Source organism: Eupeodes corollae, chromosome 2 (genome assembly GCF_945859685.1).
Source record: "Eupeodes corollae chromosome 2, idEupCoro1.1, whole genome shotgun sequence".
Lineage (NCBI taxonomy): Eukaryota > Metazoa > Arthropoda > Insecta > Diptera > Syrphidae > Eupeodes > Eupeodes corollae.
In genome coordinates, this window is record NC_079148.1 from 108195899 (window position 1) to 108222550 (window position 26652).

At 33.5% G+C, this 26652-nt stretch overlaps 1 protein-coding gene across 1 annotated transcript in view; it reads left to right on the top strand.

Moving 5' to 3' along the window:
* Positions 1-20260, top strand: part of LOC129945173 (uncharacterized) — a 34082-nt gene extending 13822 nt beyond the window's left edge. Inside the window, exons 2-6 of the mRNA XM_056054832.1 lie at positions 1796-2031; positions 2105-2340; positions 2403-2708; positions 2781-2895; positions 5373-20260. Of these exons, the coding sequence (XP_055910807.1) occupies positions 1796-2031; positions 2105-2340; positions 2403-2708; positions 2781-2895; positions 5373-20243 (15764 nt within the window). The 3' untranslated portion in view covers positions 20244-20260. The remainder of the gene's footprint in view (positions 1-1795; positions 2032-2104; positions 2341-2402; positions 2709-2780; positions 2896-5372) is intronic.
* Positions 20261-26652: the final 6392 nt, after the last annotated feature.

Below are 26652 nucleotides of genomic sequence, written 5' to 3' on the forward strand. Positions count from 1 at the left end.
GAGAAGGTATAAAAGGCGGAAAAAATCGAATAATTTCCGGGAAAACCCTAAAAACAGCCCTTTTCTATTTCCCATACAAACGTTTTCTATAGTTAATTTTAACTTAATTCAATGATGCTTTTTTAATGCTATTCAATGACAGCACCCAATTGTCATATGCACGATGCATTAAACCACGAGTTGCAAAGGGAACAACAGTACGACATTGAAGAATTGGCCGAAACAGTTCGTACAAATGTTCAACAATTAAATCAATAACAAAGAATTGCGTACGACACTTTGATAGAAGCTGTGAACTGTGGATCTGGTGGAATTTATTTGCTGGATGCATCCGGAGGAACCGGAAAAACGATCTTAATTTCATTGCTTTTGGCGAGGATCAGATCGCGAAATGATGTTGCTCTAGCGCTGTCTTCATCTGGAATAGCTGCGACTCTGCTAGAAGGCGGACGAACTGCCTACTTAATGCTAATTTTTGCCTTGAAATTACCATTAAACATGCAAATCACCGAAACACCGATTTGCAACATCGCCAAAAATAGCGCAATGGCCAAGATCCGTTGTCATCATGCTGCATAACACTAATCAACTTCGACTATGCAATGGAATAAGACTGGCTGTGAAAAAGCTTATGAATAACGTTATTGAGGCAACAATCATAAAAGGAAAATACAAAGGAGAGGATGTCTTAATCCCGCGCATACCGATGATTCAAACGGATTTACCATTCGATTTTAATGTCTTTCAAATTCCAGTACGTCTGGCCTTTGCGATGACAATAAATAAATCGCAAGGATAGTCTTTAGAAGTTTGGGGAATCAACTTGGAGTTTCCCTGTTTCGCACATGGACAGTTATAAGTCGCGTGTTCGTGCGTCAGAAAAGTGTCTTCTTTGTTTATTTACGCACCACAAAACAAAATAAAAAATATAGTTTATGAGAAAGTTTTAAATTGATTAACAAACTGTATCATAACAGTATGTGTCTGTTAATAAAAAGTTAAACCTTGCAAATAGCACGTATTTCAGGAAAACTCTGTTTTTTTTTTTAAGTAAGCAACATGATGTTTCGAAAATAATAATAAAACTTCATGCTTCATTAAAAAATGCCTTTTTATTCAATACGTTTTGTTTGTTTGGAAATGAATTTACACAATAGTTTAATTCTTTTATTTATCGATTGAGGCAGTACGAAGTCTGCCGGGTCAGCTAGTACGTTATATTTTTAAATATTATAGAAAAAAAATTCTATAAATCTGTTGTTTATTTTTTATAAACAAGTAGGAAATAGTTTATATTCTGCATACAAAATAATTTAAATGCATTACAATATTCGAAAACCTGATTAAAACAGCTGAAAATTGAGATTTTGAATAAAATCTAAAGTGCGTCTAATAATAAGGCCAGGGACTGCATACTTTGATAATCCGAGTATATTCTATGTACTCATTTATTTGTTAGTGACGAACACGATTTTGCTTATTTATACAACACCTTTTTAAAAAAAACACCAAAACTAGTCTTGCTAAATGTGAGTCTAAAATGTAACCTCTTATTGGAAACCTCTTTAATTTTCCTCAAGAAGAATTTAATCTTTGCTAAAATAATGTATTTTTTCACAAACCCTGGCTCTTGGGAACAAATGTACAATTGTTTTAAGAGAAACTTCTGTTATTAAAAAAAACGTCGTTTAGATTTGGCTTACAATTTTCGGCGGTTTATTTATTTCGGTCGTTATCACAATTATTTATACATCAATTAGACTAATTTTTAATAAAATGTTTTCTCATTTTGCAGATCAAAACAAACAATACCAAATACTGTCGGAAAAAATCAGGCCTATTTTATATTATCAAGTTCAATCTGGCTACAAGAAATCCATAAGATTTCCATATGATAAGTTTCAGGAGTTTGCAAATGATTTTCAGAAATCGCTTGATCTTGTTAACACGGAATCAACTAAGGCATTTATATGGAAAAATTTAATACGCTGGATTGTATCAATTAAGCTTTGTTATGAAAATACCACAGATGTAAGTTGAAAAGTGTTTTTCTTTTTGATAATAAAAAAGTTTATCATGTGTATATTAATATTCATCTTTCTAGTGTATCAACGACCGATGCTTCAACCTCATCTTGACGGATCTTATGGCTCAATACATAAATTACAAGTGCAAACTGAATTCTTCTATTAGTGATGAGGATGAAGTTAGTCGTGTAACAAACGACATTATACTTACATTAAATTTGGTATTCAGCGGCTGGGTGCCAGGAATTTTGATGACACTTTTAAAAATTGATGTCATTGATGAATATCAACTGATATTGTATCCGATATTTAGGTATATTTAATTTTTCGTAGTAATGTATAATTTTAAGTAATATAATTTAATTTTAATTTCAGAAAATACCTCTCCAACAAGCATCTTCATGAAACTACCGATTTTATTTCTTATTTGCGGCTTATTCTTTGCTTTAGAAAATGGAAAAAACTAACGCATTTAAAAGAAGACAAAGAAATAATTAATGAAATAGCTGTTGGAAAATCACTTAAGGCTCTTAATTCCGATCTTATAGATTTATCAACAGAAACAGTTGATATACCTGTGTTGCCTAGAACTGTACCAGCAGTTAATGAAGACAATCGCGAGTTTGCCAAAATAAATGGTCTTATTGGTTTTGCTATTAAAAATCGAGAATCTGGAACTAGGTTTGAAAAAGATTAAAATAAAAAAAAAATCATTCTTAGTATTTTTTTAATGTTATTTACTTTTTTTTCTAGAATTTTGCTTATAAGTAAAACATTTGAACTTGATGATGCTATAGAGCAGTTTTTCAAACAGTATAGTGAGTACATAAATCGGTGGACTCCAAAGTTGTTGGATGTATCAAAATGGGTGAGTTTTGAATGGTATGGATCGAACTATATAATTTTTTTTACAATTGTAAGTCCTTTCTGTCCTTTGTAAAGAAAAAATGATATAGTTCGATCTTTATGCTTCTATTTTCTACGGCTTCAGGTTGTATTTTATTTTTAAAATGATTTTAATTAATTCTTGAACATATTTTTTACAGGGTTTAAATATTGTAAAACCTTTTGGAGAGCAGTGTCATATTCTTTTCAATAACATAAATGTTTTAAGTATAGTATAGAGTCCAAAAAAAATAATAAAAAGGATTCAAAAAATGAAATACTCAATTTTTCAACCCCAATTTGAATACCAGTCTGAAATAGTACTTACATTTTTTATGCCACACATTTATTCAATATGAGTCCAATAGAATCGTTCCTTATAAATTCTCTATAATATATTATTTTTTCAAAATCAAATTTGAAAAAAGCAAAGAACATAATACGGCAATTTTTTGTTATAAATTAATCATATGACTATATAAAGTTTGGAAAAACATTTTAATTGTATGCTTTTAATTTCGTCTATGTGTTATGGATTTATTAGTAAGGGGAAAAGTTGTTATTCATTTTGGGTTACATCATCGTTAAAGTTACTGCCATCGACGTAGCGCATTATGTCATAGAACTAACAATGTATCTAATGTAAAGTTAACAGCAGAACCTTTAAAACTTATAAAAAAACTCGTCTTCAGAGATTATGAAATACTGAGAATTAGAGCTTTTATACTTTATATAAATACAAAAATTGAATTTTTGAATTCTTTGTTCTTACAAGAACCCTCTTTAATCCAAGCATTCCTTAAAGTTAGTTCCTAGTGAACGAAAAAAAATTGTTTATTTAAATAAAGCTCTAAAACCTAGTCCGCTGCCGATGCGTAAGTCTTAAGGTTTTTATAAATCATTTTTAATAAGTCAGATTTACGCAACATAAGAATAAATAACACATAATACTCCAAAAGGTTTGAGAATTAGAAGATTATAACTTTAAGGCTTTTCAAAAGAAAAACAATAAGAATTTTTATACTCAAATATATTGTAACTATTTCAGAAACATTATAACAACTCAACACGCTTTTATATAATTCTAGTCTTAAATTTAAATTGTTTTAATAATTTTTTTAAAATTAACGATTCTTTAGATTAAATACGTTTTTTTAATTAGATGAATAAAAATAATATTGACTTTGTGTTAAATAAATTATAAATAATCTTTGAGAACAACTCGAATGAAATATGTGATTCCATTTTCAATCAACACAATCATCAATCAACACAATCTGCAATCAACAAATCGAAAGGACTATAGAAAACCATCGTTCAAAAGTTGTTACTAGACAAAATTCTTGAACAGCTAACTCTAAAAAACGACAATTCATGGGGAGAAGAAAACTATATCTCATGTAGTTCGTGCTCTAACTCTTTTAATGAAAAATGTATTCATTAAATATAATACATAAGATAACCAGAATCAAGAAGAGACCTTAATCAGTTCGCGTAGTGGGTTTGAGCTATGAAAGCTATTTACCAACTATATGCCGTGCAGTTTGAAATTTTGATTGAAATATTGAGGTTTCAACAACATCTTATATAATTTCTTACGTGGAACCAAGTCCTAGTGACTTCAACTATAATTTATTTCTGTGAGCGCATAATGCCAGAAGTTTGGGGGACCTTCAGTCTGTATGCCTAATCTTAACGGATTACGTTCGAAGCACTTTTCATGACAAACATTTGCATAGAAAAATTCGTCAACTCATGCATTCCTCTTTAAAAAGATTATTTGTGAGACATTTCATTACTTGAATCTGGATATCTTCATTTGACTTAATCATATAAAAGAAAATAATTCTTATACTTCAAACATGATTTACATTGTTAAAAGCAAAAAAGCTCTAGCCTTTTAAGTCAAAGGTTGAATGAAGAACAAAGATTGCAATGCAAAGAGTTAAAAAGCTAACAAATTCAAGAAGACCACGCGAACAACTAATTTATTGAAGCCTTATATCCATCAACAATTACTTCAATCAACATTTTCTTCAATCAACTTATTCTTCAATCAACACATTCTTCAATCAACAACTTCTTCAATCAACATTTTATTTAATTAACATATTTTTTTTAATGAATAATTTTTAATTGATACGTAAATTTAATGGTTTAAATATTAAAAACAAAAAAAGTATCAAACTGATTTTGTCTATTAAAAGTATAAGCTATTTTTGTGTGCTATAAATTAAAATTTATTACTTTATAGTTAATTAATTTACTAAATCCTACGATTTAACTTAAAAATAAAGCTTATAAATTTCATAATTTTTTTTTAGAAAATATTTGTCATCTATAAAAATCACTTTATTACGATTTGTATAAGTTTGATAACGTTTAAAATTGCATTCCTTCAAAACTCACAAAACATTTAATTTCTAAATGTTAATATAATTTTTTTTTAATTATTCATAGGAAATAAAACCAACACTAATAGAAGACTTAACGAGATCACCATCACCATCAAATCAACTGCGTGACAGTCCCGAAATCGAAAACAAAATTAATATTAATGGAAAACAAGGTACTAAGGCTGTAGATCAGCATTTATCAATAAACTGTGATACATCTAGTATAAGTGTATATAATAAGTTAAATAATTTAAGTATAAGTAACTATAAGATTGAAAATCTAAGTCCTAGTTTTAAGAATAACCAACAGAATAGAAATAGTGATGTAGTATTAAGTTCAAACAATAATAATGTAGTTGACCTTGAGACTGAAGACGAGGACGAGGACGACGAAGATGAAAATAAGCCTATGAGTGCATATGAAAAACAAGTCTTTGTTGTCATTGAAAAGTTAAAAAAACGAGCAATAGTTGTCGGAGAACTTTTAGATCGTGTAAATAGTGAAAAAACTAACAATAATCCACCAGTTATTTTAGACATCTCATCAGATGAGACCCGTCAATCTAGTGCTGAAGTACCAACGGTCCCGGTGCCGTTGGTTCCGGTGCCGTCGGTTCCAGTGCCAGTTCCGACGGCTAGGAATAATATTGAGGTCCCTGTTGCAACAAATTCTGATCCAATGCGTGCTTCTCTGAATCCTCCAAATGTCCCTGTAGAAAAACATATTCGAAAACGACACGGCATAGTGTCGAGTACAACATCGTTTGAAGGCACTGGTGACGATAGTGATAATTCTGATGACTATGACGGTTTTGGGGTTCATAGTAGAGTCCTTTTTTCACAACGCTCCTTTTCTAAAGTGGTTGAGGAAGCAACTTCATCAACAAATGAAATCCCAAAAACACACTCAAATGGCAACAGCCAACCGCGAAGATCGATTTCAAGTAGCCCATGTCCGACGAGACCATCTTCAGCATCCCCCGATAGGTGGTCAAATTTCTCTCCCTCAAGTACAATACGATCAGGAAGTTCAAGTCGTTTAGGAATAGTATCAGGTACAAGTAGTTTAACTGCTGGAAGATCAACAAGTTCTATAAATGATGGGGAAATGCCAACATGCTCCCGATATGTTGCAATACCCGCTTCAGCACCCACCTTAACAAATAGAGAAGAAACATCACAAAAGGACAACAACATTGATCTAAAAAATAAAGAATCTGCTACATCAATTAATGTTATAGAAAGTAGTGCATCCACACCTGAAAAATCCGAAACTGAAGAACACAAGAGCTTGCCTAGTCATCCGACATCAGATCACGACTCGCCAATAAAAGAAGCTCCAATTATTAATAAATCGAAAGATTTAGAAGTTTATACACGCACTTGTTCTGTAAGAGATCTTCTTAAAAATATATCCGGTTTTATTGGCGATTCACAAGGAGAATATGGCTTCGAAAGTTCAAAAGACAAATGTGGCCCAGATAAATCCCTAATAGAAATTTCTTTGACATCGACAAGTGTGAAAAATAAATCTATTAGTAGTGGGAGTGCTGAGAAAACTGAAGAAAATCTTTCTCAATTTAAAGTCAGAAAAACAGTAGATGGTGTTGAAAAAGATACAAACACTAGAAAAGAAGTTGAAAACCAAGTTAAAGCCTTAATACCTCAGCAATCAAAAGTACTACCTAAAATTGATACAATAAATGAATCAAAAGATTCCAGTAGTAGTTCGAAAATAATGGAAGAGGAAAATTCAAGAAGATTTATCGAAAAACCAGATTTAGAGAAATCAAATGATATTTCATGTCATCCCCAATTAGATATTGACAAAAATTCTGCCAAAGTGAAAGAGGTTAAAAATACAGAAAACAAAAAAGTGCTCGACCAGCCAAATGAATTCGAAAAAGCGGAAAGTATTCTCAAGATTTCTATCACAAAACCTGAAAATAAGATTGAGGAAGAGAATTTAAACATACAAACTAAAGAGCCAGTTGGCGAATTATCTAAGGCCCATGTTGAGAAAACTAATCCAATTGTAGATCAAGATAATTCATTTGAAGAAGATGAATCATCCACTGATGATATAGAATCACCGCCTTATGAACCTATTTGTCAAAATGAAAGTCTTGATATACCTGACAAAAATTCTGAAACCGATAATGAGGAAAAACAAACTAAAAAAGAGCAGACAAGTCAGTCGATTGAAAATGGTTCTGGAGCCCAAAGTGTGGAAAAAGACTTCCCTATTTCAAAGTCCCAGCAAGATGATGAAGCAAATAAACCAACCATTGCTGAGCAAATTTGTAAACCAAATAATGTCAAAGATATATGTTTACAAAGTCAAGAAGCAGCAAGAGAAAAGTTAAGCGATAACCAGGTTAATAAACTTTTTCAAAATGAACTGCCCGATCAAAAGGAAACAAATACAAACACAAACCAAAAACCCAGTGATGATGCAAAATTAAAAATTGATGAAATCGTAAAATCAGATCACGATTACGTCACAGTCGATTATTTAGACCGTTCAAATAATGACCATGCTTTTGATGAGCTAAAAGAACTTCAAAGTTTCATTGACAGTCCAAAATCTTCTGGTTTTGAATCTTCAACCAAAGATACGTCTGGTTCTGATCAAATATTAGAAGCTTTAAATGAAGACATTGAACCAATTGATCGACGAGTGACAAATGAAGTAACTCAATTGCAGATTCTGGAAAATGAAGAGAAAAAGGACTATGAACAATTTTTCGAAGTATTTACTGACCCAGCTTTTACTGCAAGTCCATCTGATAATCCAGAAAATGGAGAAGACACAATTAAGAATCGATTATACCAAAGACAAGAAGTTGAAGATGAAAAAAATTCAATTTTACCGTCAGATCTAACTTTACTTTCTTTAGAAGATCAAAATATAACAATTGAAAATCATGATAAAGAGGTTAATGAGGAACAATTCTTTGGATCGCAAAGAATTTCATCTTGTGATGGAAATCTTATTGGCAAAACTGCTGAAACCCTTGAAAGCCTAACGTCAAATGCCAAAGAAAATATAGAAGTTGAATGCGTTAATACAAAATCAAGTCTTGACACAAGATTAATTCTTGTTGATATTGGATTTGATGTTGAAGGGGTCACAAAAAGAGCTAAGGATGCGAAGCCAGAAAATGTACAGAAGAATAAAGCAATAGATGATCAAACCGTCGACGCCGATAATGATATCAATGAAAACCAATCTACTGCTCAGAAATTGTCTTGCGATGAGAATGCTGAATCAATAGGAACTGAAATATATACTGAAGACTTAGTCTCTTCCAATGGGGAAGATAAAAAACACATTCATAAACCTAAAACAAAAAATGCAATGAAAACTCCTGATGTTGATACGAATGACGAAAATCAAGACCTTACTGAACAAAGAACTTCATCCGGGAAACAAAATTCTAAATCAAATGAAATTGAAAATGATCAATTAGTTATTCAGGAACCTATTTCTAATACAAGTGCCAACCCAATTAAAAGGGAGTTTATAAAGAATGATAAGGAATGTGAAAAACTAGAAGAACAAACTCAAGAAAACCAATCTTCTAACATTGAAGATGTTAACAAAGATAAATTAGCTTTTGTCGAAGAAGTTTCAGAAAAAAGATCATATGGGAAGTTTGAGGCAAACAAAAAACAAACTGTTGACATCCAAAAAGTTCACAACAACGACTTCAATACTGAGGAGATACCTACTATTGAAAATGTAACCCAAAATAACAAAGAAACAACTGAAAATAGTGTTAATCAATCAGAAGACATCTGCACAACAGAGCAAAAGAAAATGGAAGAAATCGTATCTTCCTCTCCAAGAGTAATGCACGGTTTCTTGGAAGTATTGAATACAGCTGAAGATGAATCCACTTTATATAACAAAGTTATAGATGATGAGTCTTTTGTAAAAGATAATCCAGAAGACAAAATAGAAATTATGGGCGAAACTGATTCTACAGAGAGCATTAATAAATCTCAGACGCTTTTTAATGAAATTGTTGCTTTACCTGCTGAGGACACGAAAAAACGAAAGCTCATAATTCGTATAGCTAGGTTGTCAATCTTGGAAAATGAACTGGTACGAGCAAATTCACTTTCTAAAATTGAATTAAAAGAAGAAAAACTTGAAAACCCCAAATCTATGGAAGAATCTGGGGAATATCAGATTAAAAAGCACACTTCCCGAAAAATTCAAAAACAAAGCCGCAAGAAAATTAAGAAAGCAATGAAGAAACAAGTTTTACAAGAAATTATCTTAGAAAAGGTTAACGAATTAATTGAACCAATTAAAGATTCTAAAACATCCACGGAAAGCCACATTCTGAAAACTAAGAATGAAAACGAAAACGGATTCATGACTACAGAAGAACATACTGATAAGGACGGAGATGATAAAACGCAAGCTGGTATTTTGTCTGAAGAAATCAATGAATCTTTTGTAAAAGATGTAAAAGAAGATGCAACAGAAATGTTTGGAAAAATAAAACTGGACAAAAAATCAACTACGAAAACTCAAAAGACGACAAAGAAAGAGAAACAATCATCTGAAATTCCAAAAACAATACCAGAAGATCAATCAATTAAATTAAATGTTTCAAATCTTGCTGATCAAAAGTTTGAAGAAGAAAATTATGAAAATCAATCGATAAGTGAAGAAAAAAGTATTGGCGTAGTTGATAATGATCTTGATGGTAAACTTGAATCCTGCGAAGAGCAACCTATTCAAAATGATCAGGTAATCCAAACTCAAATGTTTGATGCTATAGAACCAAGTAAAGATAAATCCAATACCACTTCCATATCTTACGGTCTTAATGATTCTAAAATTGATCAAATAAATTCTCTATTAATTACTCAAGATGAAAGCCACAAAGATAATTCTCATATTGCACAAAAAGATATGAATCAGACTCTTACTCATTGCGAAGATCAAGATGAAACAACAACAAGCATTGATATTCTTCGAAAAACCACTGCAATTAAACCAAAAGTCAGTTTATCAAATATAACAGTGCAAGAACCGTCTACCAAATTGCGGACAGAAAAAAGTGTATATGAAAACGAAAACACAATCGAAAAAATGAATACTGAAATATGCTGTTCTAATTCTGCAAAGACAATCTCCGAAGTAGACAAAACTATATCCTGCTCATCAAAGGTTGACAATCTAGAATCACTTAATTTAGGAATTGTCGAAAGCTCATCTTTGCCTTTGAAAGACGTTGATGTTGAGGACTTTAGAAGAAAAAATATTAAAACAGAAGAAGAGCAAGATCTTTCAGAAACATCTTCAGAGAACATTGATGAAAGTTCCCTTTTAAAACATCACAATAAAGACGAAACAAAAAGAAAGCTCATAATTCGTATACCTAAAATGTTAGTTTCAACAGAAAAATTACCGAAACAAAATGTTTTAAGAAAGAAGAAATCGTCTAAGAAAAAATCGAAAGCAAACAAAGTATATTCAACTTTAATTTCGAAAAATTTAGAAAAAAACCTAGTTGAAGAACCACTAATAGATGATGATTCTATACTATCAACAAAAGAGCAAGAATTTTATGAATCTATTGATATCCAAGTAAAAAAAGAAATCACAACGGACGAAGGGGACAAACACCAAACAAATGAACGCGAATTAAATGCTAAGGAAATAAATGCACGGCTGGAAGATGATGAAGAATCCCTAACAAAAATATCATCAAAGACGAACAAAGCTAAAAGCTCTGAAATACCACAAACAAACAAAAATATGGTTGAATCAATACCAGTATCGGAAAATTTTAAATTATCACCCGAACAGGAAACTAAAAACTTGGATATTTCGAAAACAAATGTTTCAAACGAATCACTACCTATTGAAATTCAAGACGATTTGATGATTTGCATTAACAAAAAATTACAAAAAGCTAAAAAAAAGAACAAAAAAACAAAAAAAGGTGCTAAAAGCAAAGCAAAGAAATTAAAAATTACTAGTGATGAATTGACAGCGGTAAAAGATTCAACATTTGCTACTAATAATGGTAAAGATCATATATCCAAAGCTCCAGAATGTATTAGCCCTCAAAAAGATCATCATCAAACGGACTCGGAAGAGAATATAAATAGGGTAGAAACGGAGAAACCAAAACTTAAAGCTATTGTTGAGAACGTCATTGGGCATAAATCCTTCGAAAAAGCGATTTTAAAAGAAACTTCAAAGAATACGGCAGCTTCAAGTATTGAAATTCCAATCTCCAAAAGTGTAGATAATGATGAGTCAAAACTGCTGAAAACACCGACCGAATTATCAGAAAAAACGAACATCAATAATCTGCAGGAACATATCAGCGAAACAGCAAATTTTATTGCCAATGTGATTCAGTTGAATAAAGAAATTAGGGAAACATCAACAGAAGAGTCGATATTAAAGAAGAAGAAAACAACAGTTGAAACAAACAATTCATTTGATTCCATTAAAGAATCTACACCGCCAACAGAAATACAGACACATAAAATAAAGGAAAAAAAGGTCGAAGTTGATATTACTTCAGATGATAGCCTTATCAAAAACGCAGAATGTCAAACCGAGCCAAAGTCAACTATTAAAACTTATATCCAGCCTTGTTCTATTAAATGTTCAAAATTTTCAGATGCTTCTCCGACTAAACACTTAGATTCGAAAAATGGTCAAACAGATATTTTGAAAAATATTGTTGAGTTGAAAGATGATTTGGTAAAAAATCGAAATCAAGAAGTTTTTTCTCAAATAACATGTGCCAAGCATCGAAATAGTATGGAACCAGATTCATCGTCTCAATTAGCAACAGAACTAAAAAGAACTGAAAATACTTTAACTGAAGAAGAATCTAATCTTTCAACAAGAGTTCAAGTTGCAGACCTAGATGAGCCTTCAGTTATTTCTGATTCAGAAATTTCTCAGCAAAATACATCGGTTGCCTTAGAATCAGATAAATCAATAGTTTTTTATCCTTCAAGGGATAGCGCTGAAGATCAAGAAGTTTCTTCTATTACATCTAAAACAAATGAAAGCGGTATTGCGACTTATTACAATTACAATGATGAGAATGGTACGCCTGTAATGGATGAAAAGAACACAGCAGAAGAAGATTCCCCTTCTAGTCAATGTAAAATTATTTCCTTGAGTAAAATAAGAGTTCCGACAGCTGAAGTCCATGAAATCACAGCTTTATTACTATCTCAATCAAAAGAACCTCAAACGAAACCACTGTCAGATAAAGTCGAACCGGCAACAGAACCACATCCCATTTATTTTGAGAAGGTTGAAAAGTGTAATGCCAACCCAGAGGAATCAACAACTCCGTCATGTGATGCTCCAGATGAGAATTTTGAACTTTGGTTGAAAAAAATTGGTATTTCAAAAACTTGTGCTTCGAGTGGCAAAATTAGTCTAAGTCCATCGAAATCAATTCGATATTCTTCGGAGAATCAAAAAAATGACCGCAAACAGAAAAGGCCACAAAGAGTGCAAAAGCTTGAAGCCGATCCAACAGATCAAAAGTGTTTTAACTTCGAAGATTTAAACGCTGCAGCTATATTGACCTCATTTAAAGCTCAACAGAAAAAAAACACTAGGTCTCGAAAGGGATTTCAGCCAACTAGGATAACAAGAAGTGCTAGTCAAATGGTAGACCAAGCTCAAGCAATTTTGTTACATGATTCTGAATCTGAGACTTTTATTTCATCAATGAGTTGTCCACAAAGTCAGTGTGAAAAGGACCCATTGGAAAACTTAAAGTTAACTCAATCAAATGTTTCATCAGATAGCGACGATGCTGGGAAGTTAGTGATTGACTTAGATACCAAGAAATCAACAAAATCTAAAGCAAACAAGAAACAAAACCCGAAACATATGAAAAAGGAAAAAGCTCCCCTTAAAAAGAACAACAAAGCTGTAAAAAAAATTACTTTCAATCCAATTGTTGAGGTTTTTGAAGCAAGTTCTCCTGACGTTTTTAAGAGTCGAAGAACGCGGACAAGGTCATCAAGAGATTTGTTAACTAATAGCCCAGCACCAATTACAAACACAACCAAGTCGAGGAGCGGAACTCCAAAGCCAAAAAAGATCGGACAAAATACCACAGAAAACGATGTATTTGTAGATCGTGTCAAAATATTAAGAACACCTATAAAGAAGGGTAAACTACGAATAAGTTTTGATGAATCTCTTGGAAACGCCGAACAATCTACAATAATAAATGAAACATACAAAGAAGCTTATCCTAATATAAGTAATTATACGCCGCATAACATGAACCAAGAAACATGGCTTGAAAATCTTACTTTGCGCAAAACCAGTAAATCGTTAGATTTAGAAGTCAAACAAATTTTGGAAAATGTTTCCATGTCTAGAAAAGTCCTCTCTGAACCGGATTTACTAAAAGCTCCTAAAATCGATATTACTTTTCTTCAAACAAAACCAACAGTAAGTGAAAATGATTTGGAAGATCAAAATAAAACTAAATCAAAGAATGAAACTTTTGAACTTGATCAAATTCCACCTAAAAAAGTATCTCCTAAAATAGAAACATTAAAAACGTATAAGCAGCTCAAAGGTAAAAATTTAAATAAGTGTATACGGCGGCTATCAATGGAAGATAATGCCAAAGAAGATAAGGCCAAAGCAAACAAATCAATAAGCAGAAAGAGAACTAATACCATTTCCGATTTAATTAAACCATCAAAATTACAAAAGAAGAATAAAATAATAATTAAAGAACCTAAACTCTCTAAAGATTTCATGGCATCACCTGTATCGTTCTCTGAAACTGTTAAGTGTGATCTTATAACCTCCACTCCTAAAACAACTACTGCATTAGTCTTAGAACAAGAAAACGGAACAATCTTCACATTTACTGGGACACACATTGATAAAAATGGGAAAGATACAAAGAAGTCAAATGTTGAAAAAGTTGAAACCATTGAAAAAGTCGAAACTATTGCAGACAAAAATAATACTTCGATGGAAGTGTCAAGTTTTAATAAAGTCGAAAAGCACTATACATCAACTTCAAAAGAGGCGAAGAAATCAAACAAAACGGCCAACGAGAAGTCTTCAAAACAACAAAAGAAGCCTAAAATATTGATTAAAGAACCAAAACCTTTCGAAGATTCAATTGAACCTGTGGCACCACTTATTAACACCCTTTCGGAAAGTGTTCAATCTTCTGTTACTAACTCGATTCCAGAGTTAAAACAAGAAAACCAATTCCTTCCATTTGCTGAAATAAAAATTGAAAAAGAAGATGTTGAAGAAAACGCAACTGTAGAAGAAGCGGCAATTGTGAATGAAGTCGAAAAACCAGTTAAATCAATTACAATAAACACAAGAACTTATAGCATTGTTGATTTAAAGAAATCTTCAAAACCAAGCAAAAAAACTAAATCTTTGACTAAGGAACCTACACTTTTCGAAGATCCAACTGCACCTACAACACAACGTTGTGACTCTCCCTCTAAAACCGTTGAATTAAGTACTACTAAGTCGATTCATGAAGTTAAAATCAATATTGATAAAAACGAAAAAGGACAACAAGATGCAAAAGCTGAAGTAGCAATCATAGAAAAATCAATATCTGTGGCAGAGATCTTCAATTCCAAAATGGAAGGCGAAGAACAAGTTAAATCAACCTCAAAAGAGGAAAACAAATCAACCAAAATAAGAACTTACAGCATTAGCAATTTAAAGAAATCTTCAAAACAAGAAAAAAAATCTAAACCATTGATTGAAGATCCCACACCTTTCGAAACACCAAGCGCTTTTATAGCCCCAAATAAAGACTCGCCTTCTATAACTATTAAATCTTCCTTTACGAACTTGCCTCTGGAAGCTGAAACCAAAATTAATAAAAACAAAAATGAAAAACAAAATTCAGATGTTAAAGAAGTCGAAACCATCGAACAATCAGAACCTATTGCACTACTATTGAGTATTGCAATGAAAGTCGACACCGAAGTTAAGTTAATCTCAAAAGAGGCAAAAAATTCAACCAAAACGGTTGTCGATATAATTAAACCTTCAAAAGAACTGAAAAAGACTGAAATTGATAGGGAAGATAATGAAGAATATCAAACATCTGCAAAGATTGAAGGAATGGAAACCAACGAACAATCCGAACCTATCGCACACCAATTAAATACTGCAATGCAAGTCGTCAGCCAAGTTAAATTAATCTCAAAAGAGGACAAGAATTCAAGCAAAACGGGAATTTCTAAAATTGCCGAAACAGAACAACTGGACAAGCCTAAAATATCAATTACGGAACCCACACTTTTCGAAGACCCCATGGCACCCACAACATTACATAGTAAATCTCCTTCCGATACTATTAAATCTGCTCTTATTGACCCGATTCATAAAAATACCGAAAATTCAGCATTTACTGAAACTAAAATTGATAAGGAAGATATTGAAGAAAAACAAAAAAGTCCAAAGATTGAAGAAGTAGCAACCACCGGGCAAGCGGAATCAAAGAAAAATGAAGTGTTCGATACCACAATGGAATTAGCATGTTTGAATCAAGTCGAGAAGCTCGTTAATCCAACCTCGAAAGTGAAATGTTCAAATGAACAAAATGACCCTAAAACTCTGATTCAAGAGCCTACGCCTTTTGAAGATCCTAACGTATCTATAACACCTCATAATGACTCTTCCTTCAAAACTGTTAAAAATCCTCTTGCTAAGTCTACTCCTGAAAACCCCACAAAATCAGATTTGGATCTAGAATGCAAAAAAGTTGCATCAGTTGAACCCATAATTGATACAAAACTAGATCCTGCAAATGTGGAAGGAGTCCCAATCATAGAGGCAGCCGAACCTATTGCGAAAGCATTCTCTACTGAAATCGACATAAAATGTTTAAATGAAGTTAAAAAACAAGTTAAATCAATCTCAATAGAGGCGAACAAATCAACCGTTATGGAAACTTGCCCAATTGTACCAGATGAAACAACTGAAATTCCACATAGAGCCATCGAACAGGACAAATCTTTTGGAGAAGTGTTCAACAGTACAATAGAAGAAGCCGAAATAGAAGTGAACTCAACCACACCCAAAATAGTATTCAATAACATTGCTGATTTTATAAAATCAGACAATACGACACCCACGTCATCTATGGTTGTGACATTAAATGAAGAGCAATGCGTTGGAGATAAACAAGACAAAAGTGCGTCGAGTTGTGACATATCATTACTTTCCGAAAAAGATGTTAATAACCCAATTGATTTACCTAAAGCCCCAAAGCTATCTTCCCCAGTCGATACCCCTACGAAAAAAGAAGATGCTCTTCAAAGAAATTTGGCAATATCAATTGATAAAGTTTTCCAAAATAAGGGCATACATGAAGAAAACACAAAACAGGAATCAGAAAATTCTACAGCCCAATCAAAAGATGCTAACTATTTGATGAAAAAAATAAGCGACACGTCTCCCAAACGTAAACGCTCCTTCTTAGATGGGGTCGATGCCGTTGTAAATGATCCAGTAGGTCGACGCAGAACTTCTGACGTAGATGGTTCTGAACTATCATTTACAAATTCTCTCGAATTGGACATCCCTTTTGTAATTGATGCTGAAAATTTCGCCGATCAATCACGTCAGCAGCCTTTGCCCACACAGTCCGAACCCCAGCAATCATTATCGGAAATAATGTTTTCAGGAACTCGGGGACAAGACGATGAAGATAAACTGGGACAAGACGATGAGGATAAATTGCATACAGTTAACACGAAATTGGCTATCGAACCAGTTCCGACCTCCAGTCCAAATGAAAATGATAATAATCTTTATCCACTTGATGAAATCTTCGCGTATTTATCTACATCTACACTCACAAATGTGCCCGAAAACGTTTCAGGTGCTAATTCTGAAAGTGCCGAAAAACCAAAGATTGATGTTAAAAAATCTGACTTGATACAAAAAGAAGTTGATACTTTGAAGGCAAGTTTCGGCGATGGGAAAACTTCGGAGGCAGGAGAAAAACACACTGTCGATGTGAGATCATCTGAATATGAACTCAACAATACTCCCACAAGTATTAGTTCCCCAGAGGAAATTTTAATGAGTCCAAAAACAAAACCTAGCAGAGCTCATGTATTAAAGTTATTCCACAAAACAACACCAGAGAAAAAAGTTTCAATCGAAGAGTCTCCGGAAAGTATTCTAGTAAGTAAGTTGAAATCTCGTCAAAAACCTTTTTGGAAACTTTCCAAAACACCTACAAAACCGAAAGTTTTTGAAGAAAATACTGAGTCTACAAAATTAGATACTTCCACGTCTGTAATAAGCCTGGCAGATAGTCGTTATACAATGGATGACGTAAAGTCTCTTCCGTCAATTTTGGACGAAATTTTTGAGGAAAAACATACAAACCCTTCAATCAAGATTGAAAATATATTAACCGAATCCAATTTGATAGATGTCGACTCTAAAAAGCCCATTTCAAACAGTTTATCGCCTGAAACCGACGATCTGTTTGATAGACTAAAAAATGAAGCTCCTGTAAACAAAATACTCAAACCTGTTATAGAAGATACTTCATTCTTGAAAATTAAAGACAAATCTACCATAAACTCTTCTACACATCAGATTATAGAAACTAAAACGCAATCGCTTACATTGGTTTCTTCTATTCCCTCAACCTCTTTACAGTTGGATGAACAAAAAGGTAAAACCAACAAATCGCTTCCACATAAGATAAATATTATAGACCAAATTACTTTAAATTCGAAAAATTCAAATACTTTAGAGACGACCACAACTACATCTTGCAATGATTTAGACCAAACACAAAAAACTTGCCTTGATGAAAAGTCATTTAATTTGAAAAAAATTGATAAGCATAACAAAAATTCTCCTCAAGCCAGTGAAAATGATGTTGATCTTCAGAAAATCGTATCACAAGAAACGGTTTACCAGTTTCCAATTTCTGCTGCCGAAAATTCACTAGAAATAAAGCCAGCAGAAATAACTAAAGAAAAGAAGATAACTTCTAAAACTGATCCATCTGTTAAAGATGTACCGTCTATACCCTCGAATCCACCTTCTCAAAAACCTGTCAATCAATGTTTAGAAACCAAAATCTCAGATCCAACAGAAAAAGCAAAAAAAAATCAATCAACTTCTGAAAAGAACGTAGTTGAAACCAGCAAGTCATCTCTGAAGACATTTTCTTTGTCAAACAATGTTCAGCAACAAATTTCTAGTTCCGAGATACCTGTAACATCGGCAACAGTTGTGGTTGTTTCTTCTATTAATACGATCCCTGAAACACCGGTTAAACCTGAAACTTTGGTTGCTAGTGGCTTAAGCACTACTAACAAAACTCCTTCAAGTTGCAAAAAAGTGTTAGATCAATCTTTTGTAACAAAGACCATCGATCCGTCTGAAAACATAAATGAAACTCAACCAGTTTTAGCTAAAAAACTTCCTACGCCTTCTACGTTAACTTTGAAACGAAATTCTGCATTCAATGTTGTAACAAAAAGTCAAGAACCTCCATCTAAAATACTCTGCACCGAGATTTCAAATAAACCAGTACCTGTCACAATAGTTTCTTCTACGTCTGCGATGCCTACATCGTCAGTGAATCAAATGATTTTAAAACCATGTGCACAAAAAATTCCAGTTAAAGTTATTTATCCTAAAAAATCCATAATGCAAATTCCAATCTCCGAAACTACATCGACGGTTCCGTGTGTTAAAATCAGTGAAATTCACCGAACTCCAGAAAATAAACCAAATGTTAATGAATCTAAGTCATCTCTGAAACGATACCCCTCGTTAAGTGATGCTACAAAAGTTCATGAACCTCCATCTAAAATTTTGCGCTCTGAAAATTCTGCAATGTCTGTTTCTTTGCAGCATCAAGTTTCACCCTCTACGCTGAGTCAGAAATCTGCACCAAAAAATCCATATTGTAATTTTACCACTTCAAGCCCGAATGTTTCAAACGTTAAAACACCCGTACGTAACGAAGCAGTAACAAAACCTTCAATGCTTCAAAAAAATTCCACAATTCAGATTGACAGTCCATCAAACCAAAAATTGGTAGAATCTGTATTAAAACAATCTGCTATATTCTCATCTCGTAGCCCGAAGAATTCTAAAACAATGACGCCTCCTGTGCACACTACTGAAAAATCAATCTCAGTTGCACCCCCCAAGACAGTAACTCCTTTAAGGACACCTGGACATACAACTCACTCAGACAAACCAAGACCAACACCAGCGCCAACATCAAAATCACATAACGTACAACCGGGTACGCCAATGTCAAAACCGTCAAATTCAGGGTCGAGAACACTGAACGCATTGTCTGCGGATTTAAAAAGGGTTAGTGTTGACGTGGAAAAGATCAAAAACGATTTAGGTAAATTGCCCGAAATCGATGAAAACTATATCGTTCACAAACGTCGTAAGTTTTTACTTGAAGAGCTTGATAATAAACAAAAAGAGTTAAATGAATTAAAGAAGAAATACCAAGAATATGAGAAGCACACTCGTGTACTGAAAGCACATTCCGAACGAAAACCAATTGACAAAGATCATCCGCAACACCATCATCAACACCACAACCAACAGCATAGACCAAATGTGTCCCAATCAAATGACTTGAAAAGAAAATACGATCACTCAAGGCCACATTCAGAGCGTCAGTTTTCGAAACCCAATACTTCTGGTTCTGGTCATAGTTCGCATGTAGAAAGGCAGAAAGAAAGGAATCACACTTATGTGAATAAGTTTAGCGAGCTTGATAAAATAAATTTTGCAAATAAAAATTATCAATCAGCTGATATAAACTCTGAAGCAAAGAAATTGCCACCCTGGGAACCGAAACAACTCACTGCGGATGAAATTATTCGAACATTGCGTCACAAATAAAACAAAAAAATAAAGAATAGGTTCTAGTAATTTGCAATATAAGAGGCACACTTTTTAAAACTTACATTTGTTAAAACTATTCTTGCCAAACTGTTGATTAGTTCAGACCAATTTTATTAATCAAACTTAAATTTCAACCTGCCTCATAGCTAATTTCCAATCGGTCATCAAATTTTTGAAGCGATGGAAACAGCAGTACCAATGGCGTAATAGTTAGTGCGTAGGGCTCTCATGCTAGAGGTCTTGGGCTCAATCCCTTCCTCTTGCAAGGAATTGACAAATCCTTCAAGAGTTATTCTTGTCCTACCTTAAATTAGCCGCTTGGTATCGACATAATATTGTAGCTCCCCTCCATCCTTGATATGACTCGTACGAATTTTGTTTTTTAAATCCTCCGGAATTTTTTTTTAAATATTTTAAAATAAAACGCTAGATTAAAATTTTAAACAAGTATTTTATTTATTAATTTGAGCATCGGATCCCTTACCACTGGTGGGGGGGAATCTTCTGCTATACTTCTGTGTCAAGATGGAACTGAACTAACTGTCAGGAAAAACCCTGCTTATTTATAATTTATTTATTTTTGATGGAAACATATTTTCTCGATCCTCTGAAATTTCAAGGGAAACTTTCGAACGTAATCTCTTTCCAAAGAATTGATCAGAAAAAGTTTGCTGGAAAGTAACTCACTCTTGATAGGTCTATATTGTTTTTCTTATTGGATTTTTCCCGTTGATACACTTGTAGAGTCGTAAGCAGGTGTACATACAATCTTCCAACTCAAATTAATTCATGCTCGATTAGATAAGGTTCTAAGACAATTTAATCATTAATGGAATATAAATATGGATCTTCCCCCATTGGCTTATAACGCAATATTTTACTGACAATTAACTGAAACTTTTTAAACTCAAATTAAATCAAACCAGAAACGACATAACTCTTAAACTAATACAATGATGACCACCAGAATATTTTTCAAATCCTTATACCATCAATTACATGGTATATACATTTAAATAAAATTAAGAATGAGAAATAATAATAAAAGCACATTTCAATAAATTTATAAAGTAACGTTTTAAACTTTAAAAGTAAATTTTTAGTAGATTCTATAAACTTAATAGCGAAACATATTATTAAAATTATTTTTTTTATTTGTGCAAATTAGAAGTTAGTTCAAATCCAATGGTTGTAAAAATGTATTCAGATAATGCTCTGCACAAATTAAATCGAACACACCGAAATAAGAATCTTATTATAACTCAGATAAAATTATATTTTATTAAACAAGAATTGTATAAAAAATATTAAGAATTAAAATTTTAGTAGATAATAAAAGTTATTTATTATTTTTCAATATTAAATGTGCCAGTAAAAATTATTCGAACGAGACTATTTTTGCTATTAGAAAAAAAAAGTTTAACTGTAAATAAAATAAATTTAAAGTTAAACATAAATTTAAATTTATTGCAACTTTAAACAAGTATTAAATTCTTATTTATTTAAATTACCTTATTCTGAAATCTTAAAAATGTATTAAGTTTAAATTTTGTAAAAATAAAGTAAAATGATATTTATAAGAATAAAAACCTGCATTATTTCTGATAATGTTTAAAAATTATGTTCATATTTATATATATTAAAATTAAAATAAAATAATTATTATATGTAAAATAGAATGTTATAGAAACACAAATTAATAGTAACTGAAAAATAAAGAATTATATTTATCTACATAATATTATATTAAACGTATGTTTTTCAGTTCGTACTTTTTTTCTTATAATTATTTTATACGTTTCAGGTTTTTCGAAAAATACAATTTCTTACTGACTTAAAAAGTTTTTTTTTTCAAGTTGGGTCTTCATTTACTTATTTACTTTAAGGTGGCGCTACAGTCCTTCTGTAGTCCTTCTCCATTTAGCTCGGTCCCTAGCTAGATGTCTCCAGTTTCGCGCTCCAAGTTGGGTGAGGTCACCTTCCACTTGTGCGTGCCACCTGATTCGCGGTCTTCCTCTACTGCGCTGTCCTGTGGGTGCGGATTCGAAGACTTTCCGGACCGGAGCATTGGTTTCCATGCGCTCTACGTGACCCAGCCATCTTAGTCGTTGGACTTTTACCCTTCTGGCTAAGTCTACGTCGCTGTACAGCCTGTACAACTCGTCGTTCCATCTTCTCCTCCACTCCCCTTCGATGCATACGGGACCGTAGATCACACGAAGAACTTTTCTCTCGAAGCGACCCAAGGTGCTTTCATCCGCTTTTGTCATGGTCCATGCTTCTGCACCGTATAGCAGGACGGGGATGATAAGGGTCTTATATAGCAACACTTTGGTCCCTCGAGAGAGGACTTTACCACTCCATTGCTTTCTTAGTCCAAAGAAACAGCGGTAAGCAAGAGTTATTCTGCGTTTGATCTCAGCGCTGGTGTTGTTTTCTGCGTTTACAGCGGAGCCTAGGTAGACGAAGTCCTTGACCACCTCAAAGTTACATCTGTCGATTGTGACGTTTTGACCAAGATCAAGACGACAGCATGTACTTTGTTTTGCCCTCATTAACCGTTAAACCCATTTTTGCCGCCTCTGTCTCAATACTAACAAAAGCCCCATTGACATCACGCTGAGTTCTTCCGATTATGTCAATGTCATCAGCATATGCCAGTAATTGGACAGACTTTTGAAAGATAGTGCCTCTAGTGTTGACGTGTGAGCTCTGCACTATTCTTACAAGCACGATGTTAAAAAAAATCGCATGACAGCGCATCACCTTGTCTAAAACATTTTTTGACATCGAAAGGTTCTGTTAAGCTGTTTCCAACCATTATGGAGCAGCGTGAATTCTCCATGGTCATCCTCCACAAACGGACGAGTTTGGCAGGGTTGCCAAAACTAGACATGGCTCTATGCAGCTCGTCCCTGTAGATGCTGTCATATGCGGCCTTGAAATCGATGAAAAGATGGTGGGTGTCGATTTGGTGTTCTTGGGTTTTTTTCCAGGATCTGCCGTAATGTGAATATTTGATCAACTGTGGACTTTCCTGGTCTTAAACCACACTGATAAGGACCTATCAGGTTGTTGACGATGGGCTTTAGACGTTCACATATTACGGCAGAGAAGATTTTATAGGCGATGTTAAGTAGACTGATTCCTCTATAGTTCGTGCAGTTTAGAGGGTCTCCTTTTTTCAGGATCGGGCAAACAATACTGAGGTTCCATTCCCCGGGCATGCTCTCTTCCGACCATATCTTACAGATACGTTGGTGCATGCTCCTAACCAACTTATCTCCAGCTGCTTTAAAGAGCTCGTCTAAGTCGGGAGAACGGGATTGTTGGCTTTCGTCGTCTGCAGAAGTGGCCCGTCCATATCCTCAGCATTGACTGCGGTTCCACTATGATATTTCCACTTTCGTCTTTGCAGCCTTCGGTTCTAGGTTTATGTACCTGTAAATTTCGTTTCACCTGATCATAAAACTTTCGAACTTAATTCCTGCTTTTAAACCTCTCAACATCTTCGACCGCACGCTTCTCATGCCCTCTCTTTTTCCTTCTGAGAAGTCGGCGTTCCTCTCGCCTCTTCTGCTCATAGAGTGTATGAGCAGCTCTCGTCCTTTTATGGGTCTTCATTTCCTTATTTTATTTCTTTCAAACCATTACTTATAATAAAATTATAATTTAAATTTCTTAATGTTAAAAAAAGAAACAAATTTCGTGAACATTAAAATAGATACAAAGATTTAAATTAAATGCAAAGCTATGCTAAGTTTAAAAAGGGTTTTAATATCTGGTAGCCTGACTTTTAGCTTTAATAATTACAGTGTGACATCTGTTGAATATTGATACAAATAATCGGCGGCATCTGTCAAAAATCCAAATCGTGGTGGACTTGTAGCTTGCCTAAGGAGTGTTTTTAAGACAATAATTATGTCGGCTAAACTTAACCAAAGTCAAACCAAAAGTGTCAAATCACTGGAATATAGGAAGAACTTTTTTCGCTTCGCCGCGAATTGGTTAATAAGGAAATACGACGCTAGTGGACTTTGAAGTTCGAATTAAAAACGATCGGCCGCGAACCTCATAATCTGGTCCCAGGGCAAACCTATCAAGCTCTACAGCAGCGTTTATTTTGTAGATGTCGACTTCAACCAATAGATAACATACTGTATTGAACGGTCCGAAAGGTAATTTATAATCTTATGTAAGTGGGATTTATTAAAACCAGAGGCAATAAACTTATTTTCATGACCATGAGATCACTACTGAACTTATTATTGCTTAATATATTCTGCCAGTCAGTAAGAAGCTCTTATCTTCGAAATATTTCTTGGGCTTATATAATCAGCGATTTCATGATCTTGGAAGGAACAATCAATTTCATGCACTCAGAACTAGATCTGACAATAGCGGGAATTCACTATCGGGCCAGTGAATTTGTGAATTTCAAGATCTTTTGGGATTGGAAGATTGGTTCAATCATCTACAAAAGATGAAATATTTGTTCGGCTTGTATAATCAGTGATTTCATGATCTTGGAAGTAACTGACGAAAGTGCAATCGATCGATAATTCGAGGGGAACCTTAACAAATGCAGAGCTAGACCTGACTTCTTCTAAACAATAGCGGGAATACAGTATCGGACCAATGGATTTGTGAATTTCAAGATCTTTTGGGATTAGAAGATCGGTTCAATGACATCATCTATGTACGTGCGTCAGTGGCAAAACATGATACAAAACTTACTTTAGTTATTATAAGATGGGAACCATCCATATCCTTTGCTTTGTACTTTCACTTCCACTGAGTATCTAGGTACTTAAGTACTAAATTTTGAAATCAAATTGTCATTTTAAAAAGTTTTTCTATTTTTGAAAAAAAATTATTTTATTTTCATGTTTTTAAATAAGAACAAGTTTTTTTTTGTGTTTTTTGATTTTTCGCTCGCCGCCGCACCGTTTCGTCCTCTTAAATTAAATTCCGCAATGCAAGGAGTTTTAAATAATCTTAATTATGACTTCAATATCCTTTTACATCGATTTGAAAATTGTCTTCATGATCGACTGAATGACTCGGATAAACGTATAGCAATCTCTTGGGTAAATAAATTAAAATCTGAATCCAGTTCAATTGAAGAAGCTTGTCTCCGAAATGATTTTCTATATTATTTGGTACAATCAGTACAAGTTGGTTGTATGAGGCCGCCTTTTGATAAGGATCCTCCAAATACTCGAATTATTAATTTAAAAAGCATCTTGGTACGATTAAATATATTTTTTTTTATAATTAAAAGGTTTCTTTCTACCTGTCAAAATATTTTAGCCGCACAATATCAAGTCCAAGATGAATAACGAACAAATACCATCACATAATAGGCCAGAAATATTTGAACGTTCACCAGATAAGGGCGCATTTTTGGCTGCCCAACCTGTTCCAAGGAGTGGTGCTTTTTGCTATTTGGCAATAGTGAGCAAAGGGAACAAATAAAAATTGCTTCGAAATGAAATAAATTACATTTTTAACATTGAAGGCGGTCATTTTTAACTTTGTTAGTAAGACCACACATTCTTACTAAGTATGGAATTCAACGTCATGAAAGAAGTTGCCTTGCAGTAACAAATTCTGTCACTCCAATTTTCCAAAGGCTTTTTGATGGTTCCGGCTGTAGCTCACGAATTTGTAAAGTGATAGTGGAATTTAAGTCCTTAAAAAGTCAATTAATATATGTACTCGTAGATCTATAACGCTTACCGTTGATTTTAACGTTTTTCACTGCCTCGAAGATGAAATAAAAAATCCAAACTGCAAAGCTATGGTCTTGCGCCTTTAGTGTTAAAATAGCTTATGATGTCTTAAGAAGTCACAAAGTTTATCAAGAATTTCGATTTCACCTTCCTTTGAAATCAAAACAAATGATAAGTTAGGTTAAAGTGGCTGCAGATTCAGAATCCACACACTAAGGCCAAAATTAAAGGCCCATTATGATACCACATGAATCTAGAGAATTACTTCTTACAAGTCGAACCATTTTGAGCTTTTTATAAAGCGAAGAAGATATTTGATATCCTTTTTAGCTAGTTCACTTTGATTATCAAAAGAGTAGTATCCCAGATGAAGTTTGGGTCTTAGTGAAAGAGCAGGGCAAGTGCAGAGAAGGTGAGAGATTGTTTCGTTTTCTTCCTCGTCCATACAGCTTCTACAGAATTCATTTGACGCTACACCAAGTCGTATTGCGTCTCTGAGTATAAGACAGTGTCCCGTAATGACACCTATTAGGGAGCTAATATGAAATCTGCTTTGAGATAACAAGTCTTTAGAGCGCTTTAGGTCCAATAAAGGGAAAATGAGTTTTGTGGCTGCGCATGTTGGTAAATTGTGCCACCTAGAGTTTGTTATCGCAGAAGCTGTTTCTTTT